Consider the following 27,562-nt stretch of genomic DNA (forward strand, 5'->3'; position numbering starts at 1 on the left):
GACCCCATGTATCGGTGTGTGTTTGTTTTGGGACCCCATGCACCAAATTGCATCCATTCTGGGACCTCGTGTGTTACTGTACATTAGCACTGGGACCAAAGTGCTTATGTACCTTCTTCCTGGGATATTATAATCATCATCCTTCAAGGCACCACAAACTCTGCAGCATTTTTTACAGTCAAAAGATTAAAAAAATCCTTCATAATATTATTAATTAGTAAGGTGCCACAGTGCTCATCATTGGATAGTGGGGAAAAATAGTACATACAAGGGGCAACACGGTGGCTCAGTGGTTAGTACTTCTGTCTCACATCACTGGGGTCATGAGTTAAATTCCCGACCATGGCCTTATCTGTGATGAGTTTGTATGTTCTCCCCGTGTTTGCATGGGTTTCCTCCGGGTGCTCAGGTTTCCTCCCACACTCCAAAAACATACTGGTAGGTTAATTGGCTGCTAACAAAATTGACCCTAGTCTGTCTGTGTGTGTATGTTAGGGAATTTAGATTGTAAGCCATAATGGGGCAGGGACTAATGTGAGTTCTCTGTACAGCGCTGCAGAATTAGTGGCGCTATATAAATAAATGGTGATGATACAAGACAGACAAAAGTAATACATTTCTAAGGTGGTAATATTAAGACATCCATGTGGAGATAGTGCAGACAGGGGTTGGTCAGGGAAAGAGAGGTGAATTTTGGTTCCATCAGAATAGCTGTGTTACTGGTGACTGAGTGAATTAGTTCACCCAGAGTAGATGTGTACCTTAATAAAAGCAGATGGTCAAGAACAGAGACTCCAACAGATAGTGTGAGTGGAGCAGAGGATTCAGATATTCAATCTCTCAACACCGCGGCAATACTGATCTTCCACTCACCGCTCTGCTTCTGAACCCCCCGCCCCCAAATTCACTTGCTCCCTACAGATTCCAATTCAAATTCCTAACCATCACCTTGGTTTTTGCCCTCTCCTCTCAAAACCCCTCTAAATCTCAAACCTCATTTCCCTCCCTCTTTGCTTGGCTAATGATTGTTATCTCATTTCCCCTCTGGTAACAATCATATCCCTCTTCTGGCTCAAAGATTTCTCCCTTGTTCTATCAGGTTCACCCTCAGCCTAATATTTCATCATCTCACTTGTTTTAAACTGCCCTCCTTATACCGAAATCACTAACGCTTATATGCCATCATTGCTTTTGTGTGCGACCTTTGCACTCAGCCTCAGCAACCAGGCTTTTGCCTTAATTGTCTAACCTGCAATAAACAGATACAAACTATTTGCCAATTTGTCGCTATAGTTCAGTGCAAGTTTTGCACCTAAATGTAACGTCTCTGTCAATCTCCCATCAGGAATCTTCTCACAGCTTGTCATACATCAGGTGTTTGGGAGAATTCATATTAGATGTACTGTTTCCAAGTTCATATCCACTTACTCCATTCCTCATTTCTGCATAAATTGTAACCTCTTCAAGGCAGACACCATTAGTCTGATATATATATATATATATATATATATATATATATATATATATATATATATATATATATTTTTTCATATCATTTACTGTATTATGAGAAAATTATACATGTCTCATACATACACACATCAATCTCATTAAATTGTTTTGCACTTTATTTTAAGTCTTTTAAATAATGATGCAAAACCCATAGAACAATTAATTGAAATGGTGTTTATTATTTTATTATACATATAACTTAGCGCTAGGTCTAAGCCCACACTTTATACATAGGGGCGTACAGCTCGCCATGATGCATATTGCTTGCTTAGGCTGCCAGTTCTCTCTTCACCTCCACGGAACCTCACCGGGTTTCATCTCCCTGGAGACAAAGAAACATGGACCATAAGTTACAAATATTCAGTGAGTTACTTACAAATATAAACATGTCAAAACTGTATTAAAAAATAAAATTAATATGGGAGGGAATTTTTATAACATGTTTCTATGGACCTCTTACTGAAACATTAGTAATTCTCAGAACATTGTTCTGTGCAGATCTTTTTGTTGAAAACAAACGAGGTTCTTCACATTTCTGACAAATATTTGGTTTAGATAGGGTTATACAGAGTCAACATATTCCGCAGTGCTGTACAGATGAGTTATATTCAAGCGCCAATCCCTGCACCAACAGAGCTTACAATCTTATTTCCCTTTCAAACAAACATATACACCAGAGTCACTTTAGTCAGAAGTTGGTTGACCTACTAGTGTGACTTTGTACTGTGGGAGGAAACATCAGTGAACACAATCAGAACATACAAACTTTAAGTAGATGGCAACCTGGTGAGAATTGTACAGAGGGTTCAGGGCGTAAGAGTAGTAATGTCCCACCGACTGCACAGCAATCAAGTATCCTATTGTTTCCAATCATAACATGGTCCCCAAAAGGCAATAATCCATCGACTATGGCCAAGGAACCAGCTCTTAAACGTCCAACCTGTGTCCTTCCTAACATCTCCCCGTCCACTAAACATATTGTCCCACGTGCTCCTACTGGCTCTCACCCCTCCCTTTAGAATGTAAGCTCCCACTGCAGAGTCCTTGACCCGGTTTCAAATCTGCCCACTCTCCATCTTCCTAGTTTGTCCCTGTCATGTCTTATGCTGAATTATTTTTGTATGACATTTGTTCTGTTAATTGTATACATGCATTTATTACTCTGCCTATCTGTGCCTATTGTTATGCTTACTGTTCTCATGTATGTCTTATCTGCACGATTATGTTGGGTGCTAGGCAGTGGCACCATGTAACTAAGCAATCACGATGGCAACTCCAACTTAATGGCCAGAAGTATGTGGTTGTTGAACATCTCATTCCAAAACCCATGGGCATTAATAAGGAGTTGGTCCCCCTTTGCTGCTGTACCAGTCTCCATTCTTCTGGGAAGGCTTTCCACTAGATTTTGGAACACTGTGCTGCAGGTATTCGTATTCCATTCAGCCACAAGAGCATTAGTGAGGTCAGGCAGTGATGTGGGGCGATAAGGTGAGCATTCCAATTCATCCCAAAGGTGTTCAATGGGGTTGAGATTAAAGTTCTGTGAAGTCGTTATTCCAGTGACCACTTTAATAGATACACCTGCTCATTAATGCTAGTACCTAATCAGCCAATCACGTGGCAGCAGCTCAATGCATAAAAGCATGCAGACATGGTAAAGCGGTTCAGTTGTCGTTCAGACCAACGCCAGAATGGGGAAGAAATGTGATCTAAGCAGCTTTCTGTGAAATGATTGTTGGTGGCAGATCGGGTGGTTTGAGTGTCTCAGGAACTGCTGATCTCCAGGGATTTTCACGTACAGCAGTCTCTAGAGATTACAAAGAATAGTGAGCAAAACAAAAGACATCCAGTGAGCGGCAGTTCTGTGGCCAAAAACTCCTTGTTAATGAAAGAGGTCAGAGGAGAATGGCCGGACTGGTTCAAGCTGAAAAGAAGACGACAGCAACTGAAATAACCATGTGTTACAGCAGTGGTACGCAGAAGAGCATCTCTGAAGGCACGACACGCTGAATCTTGGCTTAAAGCAGCAGAAGACCACACCGAGTTCCATTCTTGCCAGGAAAGAGCAGGAAACTGAGGCTACAGCGGGCACAGGCTCACCAATACAGGACACAAAGATTGGATAAAGCGTTGTCTGGTTTGACGAGTCTCGATCTCTGCTGTGACATGCTGATGGTAGGGTCAGAATTTGGCATAAACAACATGAATCCATCCTGCCTTGTGTCCACTGTGCAGGCTACTGGTGGTGGTGTAATGGTGTGAGGAATGTGTTAGGCCCTTAAAACCAATTAAGCATTGTTTAAATGCCACAGCCTACCGGAGTATTGTGGCTGACTGTGAGCATCAGTTTATGGCCACAGTATACCCATCTACTAATGGCGGCATCCAGCAGGATAGCGCACCAAAACACGTCACAGAGAACATGTCATCTCAAGCTGGTTCCACCAACAAGACAAGGAGTTGAGTGTACTCCAAATAGCCTCCAGTCACCAGATCCTAATCCAATAGAGCACTTATGGCAATGGGTGGAATGGGAGATTCACAGTCAACAAATCTACAGCAACTGCATGATGCTTATCATGTCAACATGGACCAGGAACTTATTACATTCATACCACAAAGAATCCAGATTATACTGGGGGCAAAAGGGGATCCTACTCAGAACTAGAAAAGTGTACCTTATAAAGTGACCACTGAGTATATTGTATTGTTTAAATTATGTATACAGTACTGATTATGATGGCCCTACATAACGGATAATAATATTAATTAATAATGGCAGGTTACAGTAGCACATAGTTTTTTTAAATAAAACAGAAAAAATATATAAAAATTAGTGTTTTCCACCTCCAACAGATAATCTGACTGTGACAGGATGGACTGACCGCCTATGCCACCCTGTCTGTTGCTGCTGGGAACCGGCTGGGCTTACTTTGCTACCGTTCCCTTTCGATATCTCAAATGCGCCCTCTTGCCGCAGTAAGAGGGGCTTACAAATGCTGCCACCACTGGACTCCTTACCGGCATCAAGTACCAGGTTTCTTCTGGGTAACTGACACTGCGAGTGTACCCTGTTACTGACGTACCTGGGCTGGTACTCCTGACCTCTTACTATGGATCAGGGGTGCTGTGGATGGATCCCCCCTGGCCTATCACACTGACCAGAGCTGCAGGGTAGCAGGCAGAGTGGTGGAACCAGGAAAGCTGGGTCCAACTTCAGAAACAGTCGGAGAACGGATTAGATTTAGGGTCTAATCTGCAGGTCACAGAAATACAGCAATATTGAAGATGTTTAAGCAGGTCTTTGAAGCAAGTGATGTTTATTTGCTCTCACATTGGTTAAAGGTATCAGTGATCAGGCCAGATGAAACGGAAAGAACATTTCAGTGTACAAGACAGTGCGTTTTATACTGATTTGGACACAGGCTATTTTTAGAGTCAGGATGCAATGTGTTTACACAAACATGGATTTACATGCATTGCAAAGCCAACAATATTTACACTTATCTATGAAATTCTAGAGATGCTATCATGTCCTGCATCTGGTTTTCAGATACAGAGACTCTAAGAGCCCATCTTAATTAAAAGTTCCTGCCTTCAATGTTGGACCTTCACACATCAAAAGATCTAATTACCATAGGGCCCCCTCTTCAGACAGTTCAAAATACACATTCCCAATGAAAGGTACAAACCCCAGACAAGCCACTTCCCCACATCACAACACACAGAAGACTTCCATCCACAAAGGCTTATTATATCAGATCTATACAGCGCTGCAGAATCAGTGGCGCTATATAAATAAATGGTGATGATGATACATCAGAAATAAGGCATTTCCTCTAGAAAGGATAACAGAAAAAAACTAATTTTCTACCCTGGTCTCAGAAATAACGATTTCCTATATCAAAATATACACAATATCAAAAATAATTGCATGTGCAATTATATAAATAAGTGCCCTGCGTTATTTCCTTTAAATAAATTTATACCAGAAGTGAGTTATCAGTGATACAGTCACACTGACCTTTCAAATAGTTTGCTTTTATTTCTGTATAGAGTCAACTTAGAATCATTCCACCTGTCCAAATACCATCCGATGGCAAGTCCAGCAGGCAAGAATGAATATGTCCAAAGTTCTCGCACGTAATTGACAATATTCACCATGGTGGCTAAAGAACAAAATATAAACAGTTTACTCAAAGTGAAAAACTATGATTCAACTTTCCAGCGCATAAATTCAATATCAACCCCCCCCCCCCATATCCTCCATCTCTCTGGGGCCACTAGTCTTCCTTTTCCTCATATCCTGTTTTTCCAGGTATAACTGTTCATCTCCCAAGAAATCATCAATCTCTCCCAGTTATCCAAGGCTTCAGGGTCCCCTCTTCCTAATCTCCTTTTCGCTATATCCTCCATCTATCCAGAACCCCCAGCCCTTCTCTCCTCCATTTCTCCAAGAACCCTAAGTCCTCCTCTCCCTCATGTGCTCTTGTCTCTCCAGCCCCCCAGTCCTTCTCTTCCCCTCCAACGTCTCGGGGGCCCCCAGTCCTTCTCTTCGCCTCCCACGTCTCGGGGGCCCCCAGTCCTTCTCTTCCCCTCCCACGTCTCAGGGGCCCCCAGTCCTTCGCTTCCCCTCCCACGTCTCCGGGACCCCCAGTCCTTCTCTTCCCTTCCCCTCCCACGTCTCCAGGACCCCCAGCCCTTCTCTACCCTTGTCTCCTGGGCCCCCAGTCCTTCTCTTCCCTTCCCCTCCCACGTCTCCGGGGCCCCCAGCCCTTCTCTTCCCTTCCCACGTCTCTGGGGCCCCCAGCCCCTCTATTCCCTTTCCACGTCTCTGGGGCCCCCAGCCCTTCTCTTCCCTTCCCACGTCTCTGGGGCCCCCAGCCCCTCTATTCCCCTCCCACGTCTCCGGGGCCCCCAGTCCTTCTCTTCCCTTCCCACGTCTCTGGGGCCCCCAGCCCCTCTATTCCCTTTCCACGTCTCTGGGGCCCCCAGCCCTTCTCTTCCCCTCCCACGTCTCCTGTGCCCTCAGTCCTTCTCTTCCCCTCCCACGTCTCCGGGGCCCCCAGCCCTTCTCTCCCCAATATCCTCTATCTCTCTGGAGTGCCTGGTCCTCCTCTCCTCAAGACCCTCGGGTCCCCGCACATTTGAGGGCCCCTCTCCCCGTGCTGCTCACTCCACCTCCCTGGGATCCATAGACCATGTATATCCCCCATATAGACGGGACCCCGTCCTCTCCTTCCCCCGGGCCTCTCACCGTCCTCTCCCACCCCCGGGGCCTCTCACCGTCCCCCGCAGTCCGGGCTCTGTCACAGCAGCTCTGGAGGACACCGGACGAGACTATCTGCGGCCGGGGATGGGGGGGTGTCAGTGTAATGTCGGTGACACAGGGAGACCGCAGATATTATAGTACCTGGATCCTGGTGCGCACCGGGTGTTACCGGACTGAGCAGGCGGCGGGTGTGGAGCGGGGGGAGCTCGGTGCACAGGTTACTTGTCCCCCCTCTTGCCGGGACATAGATGGTCTCATCCAGATTCCGGTCATGCGCAGTGAGGAGATGGTGCAGGCGGGAGCCGGTGTCCTGGGCCGCAGCTGGTGAAGCCGGTGTATGGGGTGAGAGGAGGGCGGCACAGTGACCCCGTCTGAGGCAGGTGGACCAGTGACCTGAGGGCATGAGGGGCTGGTGATACCGGGCATAGGGGCAGGAGGGGTTGGTGATACCGGGCATAGGGGCAGGAGGGGCTGGTGATACCGGGCATAGGGGCAGGAGCGGTTGGTGATACCGGGCATAGGGGCAGGAGGGGCTGGTGATACCGGGCATAGGGGCAGGAGGGGCTGGTGATACCGGGCATAGGTGCAGGAGGGGCTGGTGATACCGGGCATAGGGGCAGGAGCGGTTGGTGATACCGGGCATAGGGGCAGGAGCGGTTGGTGATACCGGGCATAGGGGCAGGAGCGGTTGGTGATACCGGGCATAGGGGCAGGAGCGGTTGGTGATACCGGGCATAGGGGCAGTAGGGGCTGGTGATACCGGGCATAGGGGCAGGAGCGGTTGGTGATACCAGGCATAGGGGCAGGAGGGGTTGGTGATACCGGGCATAGGGGCAGGAGGGGCTGGTGATACCGGGCATAGGGGCAGGAGGGGCTGGTGATAACCGGGCATAGGGGCAGGAGGGGCTGGTGATACCGGGCATAGGGGCAGGAGCGGTTGGTGATACCGGGCATAGGGGCAGGAGCGGTTGGTGATACCGGGCATAGGGGCAGGAGGGGTTGGTGATACCGGGCATAGGGGCAGGAGCGGTTGGTGATACCGGGCATAGGGGCAGGAGCGGTTGGTGATACCGGGCATAGGGGCAGGAGCGGTTGGTGATACCGGGCATAGGGGCAGGTGATACCGGGCATAGGGGCAGGTGATACCGGGCATAGGGGCAGGAGCGGTTGGTGATACCGGGCATAGGGGCAGGAGGGGCTGGTGATACCGGGCATAGGGGCAGGAGGGGTTGGTGATACTGGGCATAGGGGCAGGAGCGGTTGGTGATACCGGGCAAAGGGGCAAGAGGCGCTGGTGATACCGGGCATAGGGGCAGGAGGGGCTGGTGATACTGGGCATAGGGGCAGGAGGGGCTGGTGATACCGGGCATAGGGGCAGGAGCGGTTGGTGATACCGGGCATAGGGGCAGGAGGGGCTGGTGATACTGGGCATAGGGGCAGGAGGGGCTGGTGATACCGGGCATAGGGGCAGGAGCGGTTGGTGATACCGGGCATAGGGGCAGGAGGGGCTGGTGATACTGGGCATAGGGGCAGGAGGGGCTTGTGATAACCGGGCATAGGGGCAGGAGGGGCTGGTGATACCGGGCATAGGGGCAGGAGGGGCTGGTGATACTGGGCATAGGGGCAGGAGGGGCTGGTGATACCGGGCATAGGGGCAGGAGGGGCTGGTGATACCGGGCATAGGGGCAGGAGCGGTTGGTGATACCGGGCATAGGGGCAGGAGGGGCTGGTGATACTGGGCATAGGGGCAGGAGGGGCTTGTGATAACCGGGCATAGGGGCAGGAGGGGCTGGTGATACCGGGCATAGGGGCAGGAGGGGCTGGTGATACTGGGCATAGGGGCAGGAGGGGCTGGTGATACCGGGCATAGGGGCAGGAGGGGCTGGTGATACCGGGCATAGGGGCAGGTGATACCGGGCATAGGGGCAGGTGATACCGGGCATAGGGGCAGGAGCGGTTGGTGATACCGGGCATAGGGGCAGGAGGGGCTGGTGATACCGGGCATAGGGGCAGGAGGGGTTGGTGATACTGGGCATAGGGGCAGGAGCGGTTGGTGATACCGGGCAAAGGGGCAGGAGGGGCTGGTGATACCGGGCATAGGGGCAGGAGGGGCTGGTGATACTGGGCATAGGGGCAGGAGGGGCTGGTGATACCGGGCATAGGGGCAGGAGCGGTTGGTGATACCGGGCATAGGGGCAGGAGGGGTTGGTGATACCGGGCATAGGGGCAGGAGGGGCTGGTGATACCGGGCATAGGGGCAGGAGGGGCTGGTGATAACCGGGCATAGGGGCAGGAGGGGCTGGTGATACCGGGCATAGGGGCAGGAGCGGTTGGTGATACCGGGCATAGGGGCAGGAGCGGTTGGTGATACCGGGCATAGGGGCAGGAGGGGTTGGTGATACCGGGCATAGGGGCAGGAGCGGTTGGTGATACCGGGCATAGGGGCAGGAGCGGTTGGTGATACCGGGCATAGGGGCAGGAGCGGTTGGTGATACCGGGCATAGGGGCAGGTGATACCGGGCATAGGGGCAGGTGATACCGGGCATAGGGGCAGGTGATACCGGGCATAGGGGCAGGTGATACCGGGCATAGGGGCAGGAGCGGTTGGTGATACCGGGCATAGGGGCAGGAGGGGCTGGTGATACCGGGCATAGGGGCAGGAGGGGTTGGTGATACTGGGCATAGGGGCAGGAGCGGTTGGTGATACCGGGCAAAGGGGCAGGAGGGGCTGGTGATACCGGGCATAGGGGCAGGAGGGGCTGGTGATACTGGGCATAGGGGCAGGAGGGGCTGGTGATACCGGGCATAGGGGCAGGAGCGGTTGGTGATACCGGGCATAGGGGCAGGAGGGGCTGGTGATACTGGGCATAGGGGCAGGAGGGGCTGGTGATACCGGGCATAGGGGCAGGAGCGGTTGGTGATACCGGGCATAGGGGCAGGAGGGGCTGGTGATACTGGGCATAGGGGCAGGAGGGGCTTGTGATAACCGGGCATAGGGGCAGGAGGGGCTGGTGATACCGGGCATAGGGGCAGGAGGGGCTGGTGATACTGGGCATAGGGGCAGGAGGGGCTGGTGATACCGGGCATAGGGGCAGGAGGGGCTGGTGATACCGGGCATAGGGGCAGGAGCAGTTGGTGATACCGGGCATAGGGGTTGGGCACTAAGCAGATTGGTATAAGGGCAGGTGGGGATAGTAATGTACAGGCGGTGGACATTGTGGGAGCAGTTGTTTTGGGGCAGTGGGGGCACTGTGAGCACATTGGTTTAGGGGCAGATGTGGTGCTTTAACATACAGTTGCTGATGAAATGCCATAAAATGAGTTGTGGGGTGAGCAGCAGCCCTAATCAACCTATTACTGAGAGCATGAGTTGGAACTAATAGATCAGACTCACATTGTGTTATTCCCTTCAATTTTCAAACATGTTACATTGTTGATAATGTTATAGTAAAACTACATTTTCCAAGCTTTCAGGATATTTATGTATTTCTAATTAATTTACAGAATCTTTGAGGATGACGTCGATCATTAAGCTGACCACGCTCTCCGGAGCGCAGGAGGAATCTGCCCTCTGCTATCTGTTACAAGTTGATGAGTTTCGTTTTCTCCTAGACTGTGGCTGGGATGAGAATTTCTCCATGGATATAATTGAATCCATTAAAAAGTACGCTTCTCAGGATGAGGATCATGTCTTGCATGTTGTGATATATTTTTCAGAGATGAATAAAGAAATCTCTTTCCTAACCAGCTTTAAAGCAGATGTTTCATGGCCCTGGATCAATTGATATTTCACATCATAATACTTCCATATTGAATATGTTTGTTTGGTTTTTTTTTTAACCTGAACATAGTAATGAGCAACGGCTAAGACGGGCAACCAGTTGTAAACTAAATGGTCTCATGGGTCAGCCAATAACACCAGGCTAATCTGTCAGATCATTTCTCTAATTGTATACATTAAACAATATCCAGCTTTGAAGATCTAGGGCTAGATTTACTAAACTGCGGGTTTGAAAAAGTGGAGATGTTGCCTATAGCAACCAATCAGATTCTAGCTGTCATTTTGTAGATTGTACTAAATAAATGAGAGCTATAATCTGATTGGTTGCTATAGGCAACATCTCTACTTTTCCAAACCCGCAGTTTAGTAAATATACCCCCTAGGCTCTTTTCTCAAACATCCTCCACTTCCCACAAAATGCTTTTCTGATCTATAAAGGGGGTTAACAGCCATGACACCTTTGCAGAGTTTTCTGACAGGTGAAGAGATGTTTCTGCTTAAAACTGCCCCAATTTGTCCATGCTTAAAATGACCACTTTGAGCAGAACGACCGTAGTAGATCTGGAATGATTGGGACCACACACTGAGGACACAAAGTTGCAAATTAATAGTAGCCTGCTGTCACTAGGGCTCACCCCGCACCCCTGGTGTTTTGGCTGTAGGGTACAAACAATGGTTGAAAAGTAGGTGTTTTCTTGCTGGAAAACTACAGGTTCCAGCAAGCACTGGGCATGCTGGCACTTGTGGAACTACACCCACTACTTGCTATATTTAGTTGATCTGACTTGCATAAGACTGGGACCTCGATGCTCCTCGCCTCTCCTCGTAGCAGAAGATATCTGATTCAGCATCTAATGTCCCTAGGTACGGAGACTGCGAGAGTCGAAGTAGAGAAGAAATAAGCCCATACATGGCCTAACCCAGACTACAGATTATCAGCTGCATATATAATATAAATGTCCTATATGGATACAAAACAAATAGTTGTCAGTGCTTGTCCTTAGTGATCTGTAAACATCTAGCAAAATGAAAGTTTGAAATACTAGTTCATATTGTGATGGAGAGAGGTGAGCAGCCCCGAAGTTTCGGCTATTTGTAGGGGGTTCCTGGGTAGGGACCCGTCAGAATTCTCTTATCGGGAGGCTAAGGATTTAGTGAAATTGATATTTAAGTGGAGAACACTTTTAACGCCTTAGTCTTTATGTAACTTGGCTGCTGCTGTGGGCAGATGCACTTGTGACATTAATCATCCAGAGTGTACTGAAAGCTGGCAGTTCAGTGATGTCACAGGATGTTTCCAGAAGCGCACTGAGCATGCTCCTGCCAGTACATGGACCACTCACTCTCATTAATGCTCATGAATATTCATAGTGGCCCAGAAGATGATTGGTTGTCCTCCTGCATGCCTGTTACATCTGTGACAAACAGCAAATGTAACGTATGTCTGTTCAGATCTCTTCTATACAGTTGTGTAGGTGAAGGATCCACTTTAATCTTCTTTCCCTTTCCTGTAGATATGTCCATCAGATAGACGCTGTCCTCCTGTCACATCCCGATCCCCTGCACCTGGGAGCTCTCCCCTACGCGGTGGGAAAGATGGGGTTAAACTGCGCTATTTATGCCACTATCCCGGTGTACAAGATGGGCCAGATGTTTATGTATGACTTGTACCAGGTCTGTATTCTGTCTGCAGATTTCCTGCTGGTTTTATCATTTATGCAGGTCGAGCAAAACACCCACTAAACTCTCCCTTCTTTCAGTCTCGACACAACACAGAGGATTTCAACCTGTACACTCTGGACGATGTGGATTCTGCATTCGATAAAATACAGCAGCTAAAATTCTCCCAAATTGTACATTTGAAAGGTACAAAAAAATTGTTTGTCATTTGTTTTTGGATTTTATGTTTGCCGGTTACTTTATATGACACAGCCCACACACACGTGCTACAGTTTCAGCAGCTGATCAGGACTAAACTCATTTGAGTTAGTGTCCTAGGGCGATGTATCCAAGGATGGTGAAAATAAACAACTGATTATATAACTATATGGCTGAAAAGCACAGAAAGGCGTCAGAGACATATTTAGCAAATTTAACAGTGAACCATTCACCTCGTAGTGGAAACTTCTCCTAAATCTTTCTCTTTTTGGGAAAGGGTCCTAGTAATAATGTTCAACGTCGTTTGTGGACTTTCTCTTACACAGGGAAAGGACACGGTTTGTCCATTACGCCGTTACCGGCCGGTCACATGATTGGAGGGACCATATGGAAAATTGTAAAGGACGGAGAGGAGGAGATCGTTTACGCCGTAGATTTCAATCACAAGCGGGAGATGTAAGTTGAGACCTAAACCGAGAGATTAAAGCTTAAATAGTATGTCCCTGTAACTCATACCTTGCTGTGTGCATTGTGTTCTTGTATTAGACATTTAAACGGCTGCTCCTTGGAGATGATCAGCCGGCCGTCACTGCTCATCACCGATTGCTTTAACGCCACCTATGTGCAGCCCAGGAGAAAACAACGAGACGAACAGCTGCTGAGTACGTATTCATTTCTGTATAATTAGTCCTGGTTGTAGTTCTTACCTTGTGAACAGACAATGAAGTGTTTGTCTGCCCTTAGTCTTGTGTTTGACCACACCGCACATGGCAGGTACATCATCATCATCATCATTTATTTATATAGCGCCACTAATTCCGTAGCGCTGTACAGAGAACTCATTCACATCAGTCCCTGCCCCATTAGAGCTTACAGTCTAAATTCCCTAACATACACATACACACACACAGACAGAGAGACTAGGGTCAATTTTTTGTTAGCATCCAATTAACCTACCAGTATGTTTTTGGAGTGTGGGAGGAAACCGGAGCACCCGGAGGAAACCCACGCAGACACGGGGAGAACATACAAACTCCACACAGATAAGGCCATGGTCGGGAATTGAACTCATGACCCCAGCGCTGTGAGGCAGAAGTGCTAACCACTGAGCCACCGTGCTGCCCATGTTCAGACTTATTCTTGGCCTGCTGTAGGTGTGCTTCAGGTGCTGTGAATGCAGGGACAAATTGAAGGTTTAGCAATTTCTGGAATTGTCTGTCTACAAGGCCGTAAGTCCATCTTAAGTGCCGGTGATTGTAGCAATACAGAAAAGTGCTAAGGATTGAATAGGGGACATTTGACAGTTTGGAAACCTCTCTGGTAGATGGACAGTGATAACGGCTGCATATACTTACTACGTACATCACTAACGAGTACTGCACATGACCTTGTGTATGCTCTGCAGCTAATGTCCTGGAGACGCTGCGAGGTGACGGGAACGTGCTGATCGCTGTGGACACGGCTGGGAGAGTATTGGAGCTAGCCCAGCTCCTAGATCAGATTTGGAGGACCAAAGATGCTGGACTCGGAGTGTACTCCTTGGCCCTCCTAAATAACGTCAGCTACAACGTGGTGGAGTTTTCTAAGTCCCAGGTGAGTCTCTGGCTGCATCCTGGAAGTTATATGTCCCTCTCTGTTAACCAAAAATGTTCTCTTGGTTCAGCTGCAGAAGTGCTCTAACAGATTTTAGTACGATGAATAACTACAGGACCATAGCGGTCACATGGGTTCACTTTAGCAAATTTAGTTACTAGTTTTTAGTGAATTGATAGAATGAGTATTGCTCAATCCCCCAAAAAATGGTTATATCCACTGTCTTTAGGTGACAATTTTTTTTTTACAGAAAATATGGCCTTTCGATTAAGTCTAATTATTGTTATTTATAGAATCTGCGCTCCTTCCTCTCTGACAGCAATGCTCCCGTTACAGGTGGAGTGGATGAGTGACAAGCTCATGAGATGTTTTGAAGACAAGCGGAACAACCCCTTTCAGTTCCGTCACCTCTCCTTGTGTCACGGTTTTGCCGACCTCTCTCGAGTCCCCAGTCCCAAGGTGGTTCTGGCCAGCCAGCCGGACCTGGAGTGTGGCTTCTCCAGAGAGCTCTTCATCCAGTGGTGCCAAGATCCCAAAAACTCTGTCATCCTCACCTACAGGACCACCCCAGGGACCCTCAGTCGCTTCCTAATTGATAACCCCACAGAGAGGGTCATAGATATGGAGGTAAGAGACAGCAGATGTTGACTGACACACACACACTTCCGGTTTAGCATGTGTTCAGTCGTAAGGACAGTCCCTGCTGACGATATGGACTGATTTTATGGAATGAGCATCACAGAACTTAGACTGTAGCTATGGTCCCTTTATTTTGTGTAAAGTGTGTAAAAAATCACCAAGAACAAATAATGTATTGTTTATTTTAATTAATTTGCCAGTTAACCTACCATGTACAGAATATCTTTGGTGTGTGGGAGGAAACCCATGCAAACACAGCGAGAACATACAAACTCCACACAGATAGGGCCCTGGTTGTAATTGACCCCAGCAATAGTATAACGTGCTGGGTGTTTAACTTATTATATTATATTATTTACATATGTCTATAATTATGCTTAGAGCAGCAAATTTGGATTTTTTATTGAGTTTTGAACGCTTTGTTTTTTAATGATCCTTGAGATTCCATCTGCTTTTGTCTGGTTAAGATAGATGTTTTCTTTTTAAACCGTGATTGGTTAAAGAAATTAAAAACGTAAAATTGCTCTATGTTGTGACTGCAGGCCACGTTAAAATATGCAACCGTTTCAAATACTTTTTAGAACTACCGATCAGTAGGGTGTTCAGTGGAGGTGCATCGGTTCAGTTGTGGAGCTTCTGTTCTATAGATGGACGAGCAGGTGTAAACTTTGCAGACTATTTATTAGGGCTTTGCAATTTTTACTCTGGGCTTTGTTTTCAGCTTCGGAAACGTGTAAAACTGGAAGGGAAGGAACTTGAGGAATATCTGGAGAAAGAAAAGCTCAAAAAAGAAGCTGCAAAAAAACTGGAACAGTCCAAAGAGTACGTATCGTGTCTGCGGTTTGTCTCCAGATTGTCCTGGGCTAGTTCGTAACCGACGTCTCTCTCGCCTCCCCCAGGGCAGATATTGATTCCAGCGATGAGAGCGACCCGGAGGAAGACCTAGACCAGCCCATGTCCCACAAGACCAAACATGACCTCATGATGAAGAACGAGGGCAGCAGGAAAGGCAGCTTCTTCAAACAGGCCAAAAAGTCGTATCCCATGTTCCCCGCCCCCGAGGAGAGAATCAAATGGGATGAATATGGTGAAATTATAAAGTATGGGGCCCCTGAGTGTTATCTTGTTGCCTGTGCGGTTTTAGAACCTTTTCCCCTTTATGATTGACATATTTCTTGAAGGCCTGAAGACTTCCTGGTGCCAGAACTTCAAGCGACAGAGGAGGAAAAGAATAAGCTGGAATCTGGAATGACAAATGGGGAGGAACCGATGGACCAGGATTTATCCGATGTTCCTACAAAATGTGTCTCCGCTACAGAGCCAATGGAGATAAAGTGAGTAATCGCTAATCCTCCTTGTAGACCGTCCAAGCCAGGAGCTGTGGTTCCTTCACTAACACTAATCAAGAGCTTTCTTGTATGGCCTTCTGTTTTATCTAGTTCTAATACCACATCACAATGTACCTGGACTCTTAACACGGTTTATAATTTTACACAAATCTTCATCCTTTGTTCACTTACAGGGCAAGAGTCACGTACATCGACTACGAGGGGCGGTCAGACGGAGATTCTATCAAGAAGATCATTAACCAGATGAAGCCCCGTCAGCTGGTAATTGTGCACGGACCCCCTGACGCCAGCTTGGACCTTGCCGAGGCCTGTAGAGCTTTTGGGGGCAAAGACATTAAAGTTTACACCCCAAAGCTTCACGAGACTGTGGATGCAACAAGCGAAACTCACATCTACCAGGTAACATATAGGTTATATTACTTCTGTAGAGTTTATAAAGTTACTTTAATTTGTCCTTTTAAAGTAATTTCATTCACAAAAATGAAATGTGTTTTATATGCTGATGGGTTGTGTAACATAATTTTTGCATTGAATGTTCTGTATCTGTACAGGTCAGGTTGAAAGACTCTCTCGTAAGCTCACTCAAGTTCTGCAAAGCTAAAGACACTGAGCTGGCTTGGATAGACGGAGTGCTAGACATGCGTGTGTCCAAGGTAGACACGGGGGTCATCTTGGAGGAAGGGGAGCTGAAAGACGACGGGGAAGACTCTGAAATGCAAGTGGACACTCCAGCCGTCGATGCCAGTACCATAGCTCAGCAAAAAGTCATAAAGAGCCTGTTCGGCGACGATGACAAGGAGTTTTCAGAGGAAAGTGAGGTCATTCCTACGCTGGAACCACTGCCGAGCAATGAGGTGCGCAATTGAATTATTTGCTTGTGGTGTCACCCCTCCACTAGAGGGAGCTGTTACACATATCTACTGGATCATCGCTAATAATATGCATTGGACGTAAAGCGGCAGCAAATGAAGAGAGAACACACAGTTCACAACCAGCGAGCGCCACCTACTGTTCCTCCAGTGTAGTCACTGGAGTAATACTTGGCCTGTAGCTGTTGTTACTCCCCTATCCCCTTATTGTCTATAGCTGCACTTGTCAGTACAAAGAGCACTGTCTCTGTAACTCTGCTAATTGGTGAGAGTTGCCACATTTAATGCTCTTTCACACTAAAGCTGCACTGCCAAGAGCCAGATAAATGTAGGATGAGCTTCCTGAGTAATAGTGGTATCGTTGTGACAGGGACTAATCTCTGATTTGATTGGCAGGTTCTTGGACATCAGTCTGTGTTTATGAATGAGCCAAGATTGTCTGATTTCAAGCAAGTGCTTCTGCGGGAGGGGATCCAGGCGGAATTCGTTGGCGGCGTCCTTGTCTGTAACAACATGGTTGCTGTCCGCAGGGTGAGTTGCAGACACCGTTTCTATCGTTCTGTTTTTGGTGTAACGGTGGTGGAGTTTGATTTTTCGATTCAGTCGCTGTAGATAGCACAATCTATGCAACGTTTAGCCTTTATGAATTGTCTTTCTCTTTCCAGACGGAGACGGGACGGATCGGTTTAGAGGGGTGCCTCTGTGAGGACTTTTATAAAATAAGAGAACTTTTATACGCACAATATGCCATAGTGTGAGCAACATTTACTGGAAGACCCCTCCGTGTACCTCCGAGAGTTCCCGTAACGCCAGCGTCAGCCCCCTTTTTTTTTTTTTTTTTATGTAGTTTTGTTTTGGGAATCTCATTTGAATTTTTATCCTTTCTCCCTTTATGTCCCCCTCCCCAAAAAAAAGAATTGAATTGAATATGACGGGTTTATATGTTGGAGCCCAATTATCTTTTTCGTTCCCTCGTTTTTTCAGAGCTCATAGAGAATAACACATTTTTATTTTTGATACTCCCAGCAAAGCATTTCTTCCTTATAGTTCGTGGGTAATTGTTGTGTCTTGACAACATTATAACAGTGATCGAGTTTTAGCTCGTTACATAATGTTACTGTGAAACTCGTCTGACAGCGACTCTCCGCGGGAGACTGCTCCGCCTGTCCGTGGATAATGCGCAGTGAAGACATTGGAGAAAACCTAATAGGAAGTTATTAGGAAATCTGAATATAAATATGTTGCATGGGCCCTTTTGCTTAATTGGTAATATTAAAAATAAAATCAATGAAACTCCAGCTATTTAAAATGTAAGCATCATATAATAATAACATCCTCCTCTCCACTGACCTCTGTTTTATATATCCGAGTGTGTCTTGTGCGATCAAATCCAACAGGTTTTTCATTCTTTTTCTGATTGTGGTGCACATCTAGCTGACCAAAGCGTTTCTCTGACTTCCATCAAGAAAGAGACATACAAAGATTGGCGGAGCGAAGGATATTTTACATACAATAACGATCTGTAACATTGAAGTTTATTGCTGGATTTTTAATATGATTGATTTTTTTTTTAATGGACCAATTAACGCTCCTGAACATATTTTAGCTAAAGGTCAGGGTCCTCTTGATCAATTACGGTACATATGACGATACATGTTTTCACTGTGAGTATAGTTTAAGTGTAAGACCGCTAAACATGCAGGGAATTTAATCTGAAGTTATTAGTGGTGTCATTTTGTTACCGTTCTTTACCAGCTTCAAATTTATTCCAAACGCTCCACATTTCTCTTATATCCCAGCATTAGTTCCAGGTGTAAAATACATTGGTTGAGCTTTATGTTATGTGATTACTATAGGACTAAAACTCTGAAGTAATCTCTGTATTTTGTTAACCTGCTACGATAGACTCCCAGTGTAGGGGGTATATTTACTAAACTGCGGGTTTGAAAAAGTGGAGATGTTGCCTATAGCAACCAATCAGATTCTAACTTCTTTTGTAGAATGTACTAAATAAATGATAACTAGAATCTGATTGGTTGCCAAAGGCAGCATCTCCACATTGTCAAACTTGCTGTTTAGTAAATCTCTGAATCTGCTGGGGACGTCTCTCCTCGATGGTCTGTCGTAGGCATCATTCCCTGTACGATTTAAAGGGGAACTGCCATCAAATGTATATGTTTTAAATGTGTAAAATTAAATATAGTTGGACTAAATAAATTACTAAGCATTCGATTACTCCAGTCCCAATAGTACATTAAAGTTAAGTACGTTTTTGTAATGTAATATTAATGGCAATCAGTAATTGGAAAGTTCAATTGTATTTTATTTTATGCAACATTTTATATCCGGTTGTGTTTTGACCGTTTTCTTTTGGCTGTCGGGGTGGGCTGGTACTTGTAGTACCACTGCAGGTAAAGAGTTGTAGGTTGGCAGAATCTACATTAAACCATTATTAGTTTAATTCCCTTTCTGTTTTTTCCTGTAAGTTTTATTTGGATAAGTCAATGGGCTTCGCAATGAGACAATTCATTATTCATACAGTTGCCTCTATTATTTGAGGTGTTTAGTAAAGTTGTAACTCTTGTTTGTTATATAAAACGTTGATGTTAGTACAATTTGACTGCACTAATGACTTTTCAGGGAATCTTAACAAAATATTACTTTTTGTTGTTCGTTTTTTGTTTTTTTTAAGAAAGTTTTTGGAATGGTTTTGCCTGAATTGTACAATAAAGGTTGATAAACCTGTCTTTGTAATGTGTTGTGACATGGATGGCCAGCAGGGGGCACCCCACTGCAGATAGAGAGTGAAGTGGGATCCAAAAATAAAACACATTATGCTAGATGTATATAGATTCCATATGATGCTGACCACATAAGGGTAGCTCCGTGTCAAGTAATTACCTAAATTTGGGAAGAAGACCACTCACGTTGAGGCAGTTATACATATGGCTGCTGTGTTTTGCTAATTAAAAACCCAACTGATACTTTGTTCTACAAACTTCTGGGTTTAAAACTGTAAAAAAAAATGCAAAAATGGCGCAATTTACAGTTTTAATTATTTCTTTTTCAGTTAAAAGGTGAAATACTATTGTCATTTGCACGTAGATCATTTTCTAAACTTCAAGTGTTCCCCCTTTTTCTTTGTGACTGTTGGAGAGCATATGGGTCTACCTGTTAATTGGCTGCATTCCTAATTGACAGTAGTTTAATGAGTTTACAGTGCTCAGAACTCATTCCTTGATTGTTGACAGATACGTATAATCATCAGATATAATTCTACATCATATGCGATGGGTTGTGGCATCTGTTGTGATAATGATCCTGTCTCAGAGAACCTTTATGTAGGCCATAAACACTACAATTTTGGACAGCTGGCATGATATCACAGCTTGTGTGCTCCATAGCAAACCCAATAACAACCTGATCAAAATCAATTGAATCATTATCGAGCATCATCATCTAATTCTGCAGCGCTGTACAGAAAACTCGCATCAGTCCCTGCCCCATTGGAGCTTACAATCTAAACCCCCTAGCAAATGCAGACTGAGAGAAACTAAGGGCAATTTAATAGCCAATTAACCTACCAGTATGTCTTTGGAGTGTGGGAGGAAACCGGAGCACCCGGAGGAAACCCACACAAACATGGGGAGAACATGCAAATGCCACACAGATAAGGCCATGGTCGGGAATCGAACTCGTGGCCCCAGTGGTGTGAGGCAGAAGTGCTAACCACTAAGCCACTGTGCTGCCCTCGAGCAAACAATGTTGGTAGATGTGGTTAGATGATGGCTGCTGTCAGGTTGTGTGCGGTTATGCTCTGAACAATTGCAGCTCAAAAATGCATCCTTTGTTTTGGGCATGCTCTGTCCCTGTTCCATCCTCCATAGAGCTGGCCATGTTCACCTGCAATCATCAGTGTTTTTAAAGGTCCTTCCAGTATCCAGATTTATTGTTATTTTCTGAAAACTGAGAATAGATTGTCTACGGTCCTAATCTGCTCCAGCATTGCACCCAGCTGAACTTTTGCTGCAATGTTGCCTGTGACCTTCCAATGTGGCTACTGACCTTGGCTACATTTCAAGTCTTGTGACTGAACCCATATAGTCCCAGTAAAATCAATAAAACTCCAGCTATATAAATGTAAGCATCATATAATAACACCCTCCTCTCCACTGACCTCTGCATCATCATTATCATCAGTTATTTATAAAGTGCCACTAATTCTGCAGCGCTGTAGAGAGAACTCATTCACATCAGTCCCTGCCCCGTTGGAGCTTACAGTCTAACTTCCCTAACAGACACACAGAGAGAGAGAGAGACAAGGGTCAATTTGATAGCAGCCAATTAACCTACCAGTATGTTGTTTTTTTTGGAGTGTGGGAGGAAACCGGAGCACCCGGAGGAAACCCACACAAACACAGGGAGAACATACAAACTCCAGACAGATAAGGCCATGGTCGGGAATCGAACTCATGACCCCAGTGCTGTGAGGGAGAAGTGCTAACCACTAGGCCACTGTGCTGCCCATCTAGCTGACCAATACGTGTCTCCCCGACTTCCATTAAGAAAGAGGGATACAATGCTGATACAATGTTCCTGTGTATGGGTTTATGCTATATCTGGCTATGTACTCTGCACATGATGAAAGCTGCTGTAAGACAACAGGTTGACAAAGACATGTCTGTGAGAACTGAGGATGGCAGAATTTCAGCTGCCTTGTTACAATGTAACGAGTCTGAGCCCAACGAACATCTGCGGAATGTTCACCTCTCCGGGAGAGAACCTGAGAACACTGTAAGAAGAGTCTTTGAAGACTCCAGAGGTTATCAGCAGCCATCGCTATATTCTATATTCCGATATAACAGGGACTGATGTATCTGATATCTCCAAACCTCCGCTGAGCACTGGAGTATTACATTCTCATGTTAATAATATTTATTCCTACATAAGTCAACACTCTTAAAATATTTTGTACACCAATTTCAGTAAACATCAACGTCTTTCATCTTCCTTGGTCTATTTGGAGGATCTGAAGGGAAATATTTATGTTACAGTCGTTCCAGTGTGAAACAGGAGCAGATGCACATTATAACGGAAGACAATATATACACGGATATGTTTCCTTACAGCTAATGTATCGTTCTTAATAAATCTATAAATTTTACTTTAACTTATATTACTGCTACATCTATTATACAAATTCCCACATATTAAAACAAAGGTCATTTCATGGTTTTGTGATGAATCTGTAAAAGAATACGAAACAATGATCATATATGAGCCATGAAGGTAAAATACAATGGTTAGTGTTAGCCTGAGATTCCAGTATTACCCCCATATTACAATACAGGAAGCTGAGGCCCCTCCCACGTGGTATCTGATACAGATCAGTCTATTGAGCTGCTGTGACATCGCTGGCCCCGACCCTGCAGCTGAATGAACCAATTCTCACTCAGTTTCTTCAGAACACATCCGCCAAGCAGTCAGTCACTTCTGCCTGCTCAGTCAGGGAAGCCCTAACAGGCCAACCTTCTATGAAGGACAGAGAGACGTGGTGGACATATGTAGCTATCTATAAACTCTTCAGTTAGTAAATGTCTATTATTCAACTCAATAATACACAGCCTGTGATCTGTAACATGTTCACTTAGTGGCTTTACTTAAAAAGTATTGCCGTATAATTAAGATTAGGGGCCAGATTTACTAAGCTGCGGGTTTGAAAAAGTGGGGATGTTGCCTATAGCAACCAATCAGATTCTAGCTTTCATTTATTAAGTACCTTCTACAAAATGACAGCTAGAATCTGATTGGTTGCTATTGGCAACATCCCCACTTTTGCAAACCCGCAGCTTAGTAAATCTAGCCCTAAGTGTCACTGTTTCCATTGCTGTAAGTGGAGATATTTAGCTGTAGGCCAAATGCTTTCTGTAAACAGTTGTTGCAACAATGACAACTACAGATGTAAATAAGGTACTGCAGTTCATATTTAAAAAACAAAACAACACACATTATCTTGTAACGAAATACATTTCCATGGTCCCTTCAATTTGATTTAACACATCATAATTAAAAATTATGTTGATTATGCCATCCCTTTAATATGACAGCTGTCTAAGTATCACGTAAATTCAAATGTATATATATATCTACTATATAAATGCCTAGTGGCGTGTGCGAAAAAAACCCCCAAAAACTGCAGCGCCACTTGCTGGGCAGAGTTATACACTGACCTATATATTTCTTGAAGGAGAAGTGACAGTTGGGAGTGGTTGGTGGTTGCCGGGGGTGACAGTGGGGAGTTTTTAACACCTTAAGTAGCTTGATGAAGGATGTGGCGATGAAGATGACGGATGAGGTGATGGAGAAAAATGATGAGGTGGTGACATGTGGACAAAACCACGTTAAAAAAGGGCGCTTGCGTCGGGAAGTAACGCTCTTCCCCTGAGGAGGCCTGGGCTAGGCCCAAATGCATGACAAGAACCTTTTTAACACCTTAAGTAGCTTGATTTGACTAGAATGCATGAGTATCATGCACGGGTTAACTTGTATATATATATATATATATATATATATATAAATTGTGGCTAGCACTTCTGCCTCACAGCGCTGGGGTCATGAGTTCAATTACCACCCATGGCCTTATCTGTGTGGAGTTTGTATGTTTTCCCCGTGTTTGCGTGGGTTTCCTCCGGGTGCTCCGGTTTCCTCCCACACTCCAAAAACATACTGGTAGGTTAATTGGCTGCTATCAAAATTGACGCTAGTCTGTGTGTGTGTGTGTGTGTATGTTAGGGAATTTAGACTGTAAGCTCCCATGGGGCAGGGACTGGTGTGAATGAGTTCTCTGTACAGAGCTGCGGAATTATTGGCGTTATATAAATAAATGATGATGATGATATTTATTTATTTTTTCTTTCCTTCAGGAAGAGGGCACTCTCTGGTCTTTAAAATTCCACAATTCTTTTATTCAATTCATATAATTCTGCCTGTAAAATTTTCAGTCCTCTTAGGGAACTTGCTTATGACTATCTATATGGTGGTGGATTGAAATTTTGACAGACAGAATTATATGAATTGTGTTATTTTAAAGATTGGAGAGTGTCCTCTTCTTCCTCATAAAAATGTGTGTATGAGCAAGCACCCGACAGGATGTGATGGACACGTGAGTAGAGAGTATATTGAGAATGAGTATATGTGTGTGTGTGTGTGTGTGTGTGTGTGTGTGTGTGTGTGTGTGTGTGTATATATATATATATAGCATCTTCAATAAAATCGAGCTCGTTAGGCAGGTGCAAGGAGTGCTGTTAGCTGCAACCTTGTTTAAAAGAAACGAACTGCAAGAACATTAACCTTTAGGGCTCGCCCACACATACACTGGGAAGATGGATAAAATTGCATGAAAAATAACTTTATTTTTTATTCTTTCTGTGGCATTCAATTACTGGCGAAGACGCTTCGTAGGTTTGCATAATAAGACTCCGCAGGATTTTAGGGCACTAAAACTATGCTGATTTTTGCTTGCACCTCAAATTTCAAATGTAATTTTAGGAACGAGCCATAAGAACCTATCCTATTTTTAGTTAACGTTACGGCCATTAGCACAAGGGTGCGATTGAGCCCTTGGTGCTACAGAAACCTGACTTGTTTATATTATGTATTTCACCCAGAAGGGCTCCTACACCCCAGTGTTTAAAAACAACACGTTACAAGTCTAGACGAAACCTTTTACTTTACCCTCTCTGCTTAGAGCATTCAAAGGGCACCAACAAAACGCCATTGTATTGTATCGGTTTACGTAGCGTATCTTGTGTGAAGTCGCACGACGCATGCACAGAAATTACGGGCAGCCACATGAGCCTCTGCAGAGATGGCGATCTTGTCAATTACACTCGCCTGCACCTAGAGGGGCGAGATAGGGGGGTGGCATTTTTACGCAAAAGCGAACCATGGAGACCTGTGGAAGCATACACCTGATGGAAGGCGCATCATTGGCACCTGATATATTTACAAACTACTCTGCATCAGACCCTTAGGGGGTATTCAATTGTCAGCGAGTTTTTTTTTGACCGCGTTAAGTCATTTTAATGCTGTTTTTAATCATTTTCAAGCTGGTTAACTTTACCCGTTATTCAATTCCATTTTTAACGCTCAGCTTTTTTTTCATCAAACGGCCCTCTCGCGGCCCAGTAGAAGTCTATTGAAAGTATAGGGTGTGCGAGAGGCAGCCGCGTTAAAAGCTCTTCAATTGTTTTTTAACGCGGCGCATTAAACAGGTCAATATGCTGTTTTATCTCGCACCTCTTTGGGGGGGGATAAAAATAAAAAACCTCTGAAAAGTATTTGAAATCATGTAACAATGTGGAAAAAAAAATTAAACTTATGTTTATCACTAATGCCTAACTTGTGTAAGTTTATTTTCTTGTGAAAAAATAATGAAATCAAATAAACATAATTTTTTTAAAAAAAAATAAAATCACTAATTATATTTATGTATGTCTTTGGTACAAATATGAATGTAGTAATGTGTTTTGACATGGTATAGATTATTCCATGGTAAAAAAATAGTTCAATTAAAAAATATGCTAAAGAAAGTACTGTAATGTAGATATTATCTATGTGTAATGTAATCTAATGTATGGAAATGTATACAAAACCTTTTTTTTTGTGTTATACATGAGCGTGTTAAAACTCCCCTTCACTCCCCTAAAAACTTGCAAACACAATGTTTAATGTGCGGGGACAGCGTTCCCCTTTTTCCAATTGAATTGCACGAGTTTTCTCGCTGCGATAACTCAAAACGGTCGAAAACCCGCTGGAGATTTTTTTTTTTTTTACTGCTGCGGGGAAAAAACAACAACTCGCTGGCAATTAAATAATTGAATACCCCCCTTAATATTAATGCCTGTGTGTACAAAGTAATTTTATTATCAGTTGTACATGTTTCTTTTTATTGCATTGATTTTTAATCTGCTTTTAGAATTAAACAGATTTGATTGTTTTATTATCTATAATCATTTACATTGTATCCATTCTACTCTCTGCTCGCCTGGACTGAAATCCTGGACACTATTCACCCTACACCCCACTAATCGCTCATTTGTTCTTGTCTGAGTCACCTCTATCTTCAGCTGCAATCCTGGCCAGCTCCCTGGTGGCCCTGCAGACAGATTGTCTGTGCCTGGGCTGTAGACCGCACACTGATATCGCGAAGGCTTTATGAAGAACAGGCTCCCGCTCAGCACACTTCAACTTTCCTTTTCAATTATCCAAAAGCTGCCAATGTGACAAATCCAGCAGGGTCAGAGCTGGGAGAGGGCGTAGGTGGGCGAGAGAGAAGCGGTTGAAAATCTCTTCTAGGGAAAACTTTTTTTATTTTTTTCTACACCTTTTCCTTTATCTGCTGGATATAAAAACACATCATAAAAGGAGTTTTAAATCTTTTATGAAGAACTCTTTTGGAGCGCACTGTGCTTGAATTGAATCTATTTCTAAAAAGAAAACCTCTGGCTACTGAAATGCATTTCTACAGGAGGTAGGTAAAGTTTCACATGTCCCACAGTTACCAAACTATCATTTAGAACATTTAACCCTCTTACACAATGAGGTATATAACAATGACCATTATATAAGTATAGACTGAGAAGGTGGGAAAAGCAGGCGCTGGTGCCAGGTGAGAGGTGACTGTCTTCTCTCTTTATAACTCCAGGAATCATGATATGAAATATTTTCTATCAGAACAAGCTCTATATTACAGACATATATTACTAAATGCAGACAAAACAGAGTTAGAGCCAGTTAGTATCGGCTAGGACTGAAACAATGTATACCATTTAGCATAGGCAGAGAATTACAGTCTATCCAGCAAGAAAGTGGCTGCTCTGCAAAGGAGTAACATCCTGTATAGTAAGCAAAGGCTTCTCTGAGATGCACACACTACTAAACCACACATATTGCAATAACACACTTTAACACATAATACCTTTCAGTCTGTTCTCAACTGCTGTCTTGCACTCGACGGTCCACATTGTTTGCTCTCCCACATCCAACAGTGTTCTTTGCCCCCCATGTTCCAAGAGTTGTTCCTACTCAATCATCTGAGGGACACCAAACATATTGAAAGCAAGTACTTCCACACAGGTGTGGCTCATGTTTTAGTTAAGCAAATAACATCCCAGCGTGCTCAGGGTCATGTATAGAAATCACGGACTCCCCCGATTGCCTATATTTATGGCTCAGTGACTTTTAAATAAGTGATTATTGGCGGGCTTTGGCAGGAGCTTGTTTGGCCAGGATAGTTCAACTTGCTATTATTTAACTAGACAAATGAGTGCCTGCGGCTTATTGGTTAGCATTGCTATCTCATAGCTATGGCTTCTACTCCAGCCAGGACCTTTGAGCCATATTCAGAGTTAGGCGCTGTATAGATTATAACATGATTATTATTTATTCACTTCCAGCATGGGACTCCAAGGAAAAAACATCATCAGAAGTGCATTAATTCAAAGTTCAGATCAATCGACTGCAAATTTCAGGTTATGGTGCAAGTTGCCAGTTTAATCCAAACCGTCCAACATAACTCCATGGAGTAGGATGTCATAGTAGAGGTTTCAGTACATAATCCTCTTATTACAGCAGGCAATGCAGCTTTATGGGTTCAGTGATGCAAAGA

General features: G+C 44.7%; 2 protein-coding genes across 5 annotated transcripts; one reads left to right on the top strand and one right to left on the bottom strand.

Annotated features, from left to right (window-relative positions):
* Positions 1 to 1,671: 1,671 nt before the first annotated feature.
* Positions 1,672 to 7,039, bottom strand: NDUFB1 (NADH:ubiquinone oxidoreductase subunit B1). 3 transcript variants are annotated; one of them, XM_075192778.1, is made up of 3 exons: positions 6,926 to 7,039; positions 5,537 to 5,681; positions 1,672 to 1,834 (listed from the first exon to the last, which is right to left on the bottom strand). In XM_075192778.1, the coding sequence occupies exons 2-3, from the start codon at positions 5,674 to 5,676 to the stop codon at positions 1,801 to 1,803; spliced, it is 174 nt and encodes a 57-aa protein (XP_075048879.1). In that variant the 5' UTR covers positions 5,677 to 5,681; positions 6,926 to 7,039; the 3' UTR covers positions 1,672 to 1,800. The 3 variants fall into 3 exon arrangements, with proteins under 3 accessions (XP_075048879.1, XP_075048878.1, XP_075048880.1); XM_075192777.1 differs by having other exon boundaries at positions 6,799 to 6,926; XM_075192779.1 differs by lacking the exon at positions 6,926 to 7,039 and adding an exon at positions 6,770 to 6,861.
* CPSF2 (cleavage and polyadenylation specific factor 2) lies at positions 7,025 to 19,638 on the top strand. 2 transcript variants are annotated; one of them, XM_075192775.1, is made up of 15 exons: positions 7,025 to 7,126; positions 10,289 to 10,448; positions 12,080 to 12,239; positions 12,326 to 12,431; positions 12,770 to 12,899; positions 12,990 to 13,105; positions 13,849 to 14,036; positions 14,373 to 14,663; positions 15,397 to 15,497; positions 15,575 to 15,775; positions 15,857 to 16,009; positions 16,198 to 16,423; positions 16,576 to 16,878; positions 17,290 to 17,424; positions 17,559 to 19,638. In XM_075192775.1, exons 1-15 carry the CDS (start codon positions 7,033 to 7,035, stop codon positions 17,649 to 17,651), a joined length of 2,457 nt encoding a protein of 818 aa, XP_075048876.1. In that variant the 5' UTR covers positions 7,025 to 7,032; the 3' UTR covers positions 17,652 to 19,638. The 2 variants fall into 2 exon arrangements, with proteins under 2 accessions (XP_075048876.1, XP_075048877.1); XM_075192776.1 differs by having other exon boundaries at positions 7,062 to 7,160.
* The last annotated feature ends 7,924 nt before the right edge of the window (positions 19,639 to 27,562 follow it).

This window comes from Mixophyes fleayi, chromosome 12 (genome assembly GCF_038048845.1).
Source record: "Mixophyes fleayi isolate aMixFle1 chromosome 12, aMixFle1.hap1, whole genome shotgun sequence".
NCBI lineage: Eukaryota > Metazoa > Chordata > Amphibia > Anura > Limnodynastidae > Mixophyes > Mixophyes fleayi.

Coding starts and splice junctions, on each gene's coding strand:
- NDUFB1 (XM_075192778.1), bottom strand. CDS start 5,676: ATGGTGAATATTGTCAATTACGTGCGAGAACTTTGGACATATTCATTC. Junction 1,835..5,536: donor AAAAGCAAACTATTTGAAAG/GTCAGTGTGACT, acceptor CTTTGTCTCCAG/GGAGATGAAACCCGGTGAGG.
- CPSF2 (XM_075192775.1), top strand. CDS start 7,033: ATGGTCTCATCCAGATTCCGGTCATGCGCAGTGAGGAGATGGTGCAGG. Junction 12,240..12,325: donor TTATGTATGACTTGTACCAG/GTCTGTATTCTG, acceptor CCCTTCTTTCAG/TCTCGACACAACACAGAGGA. Junction 14,037..14,372: donor TGGAGTTTTCTAAGTCCCAG/GTGAGTCTCTGG, acceptor CTCCCGTTACAG/GTGGAGTGGATGAGTGACAA.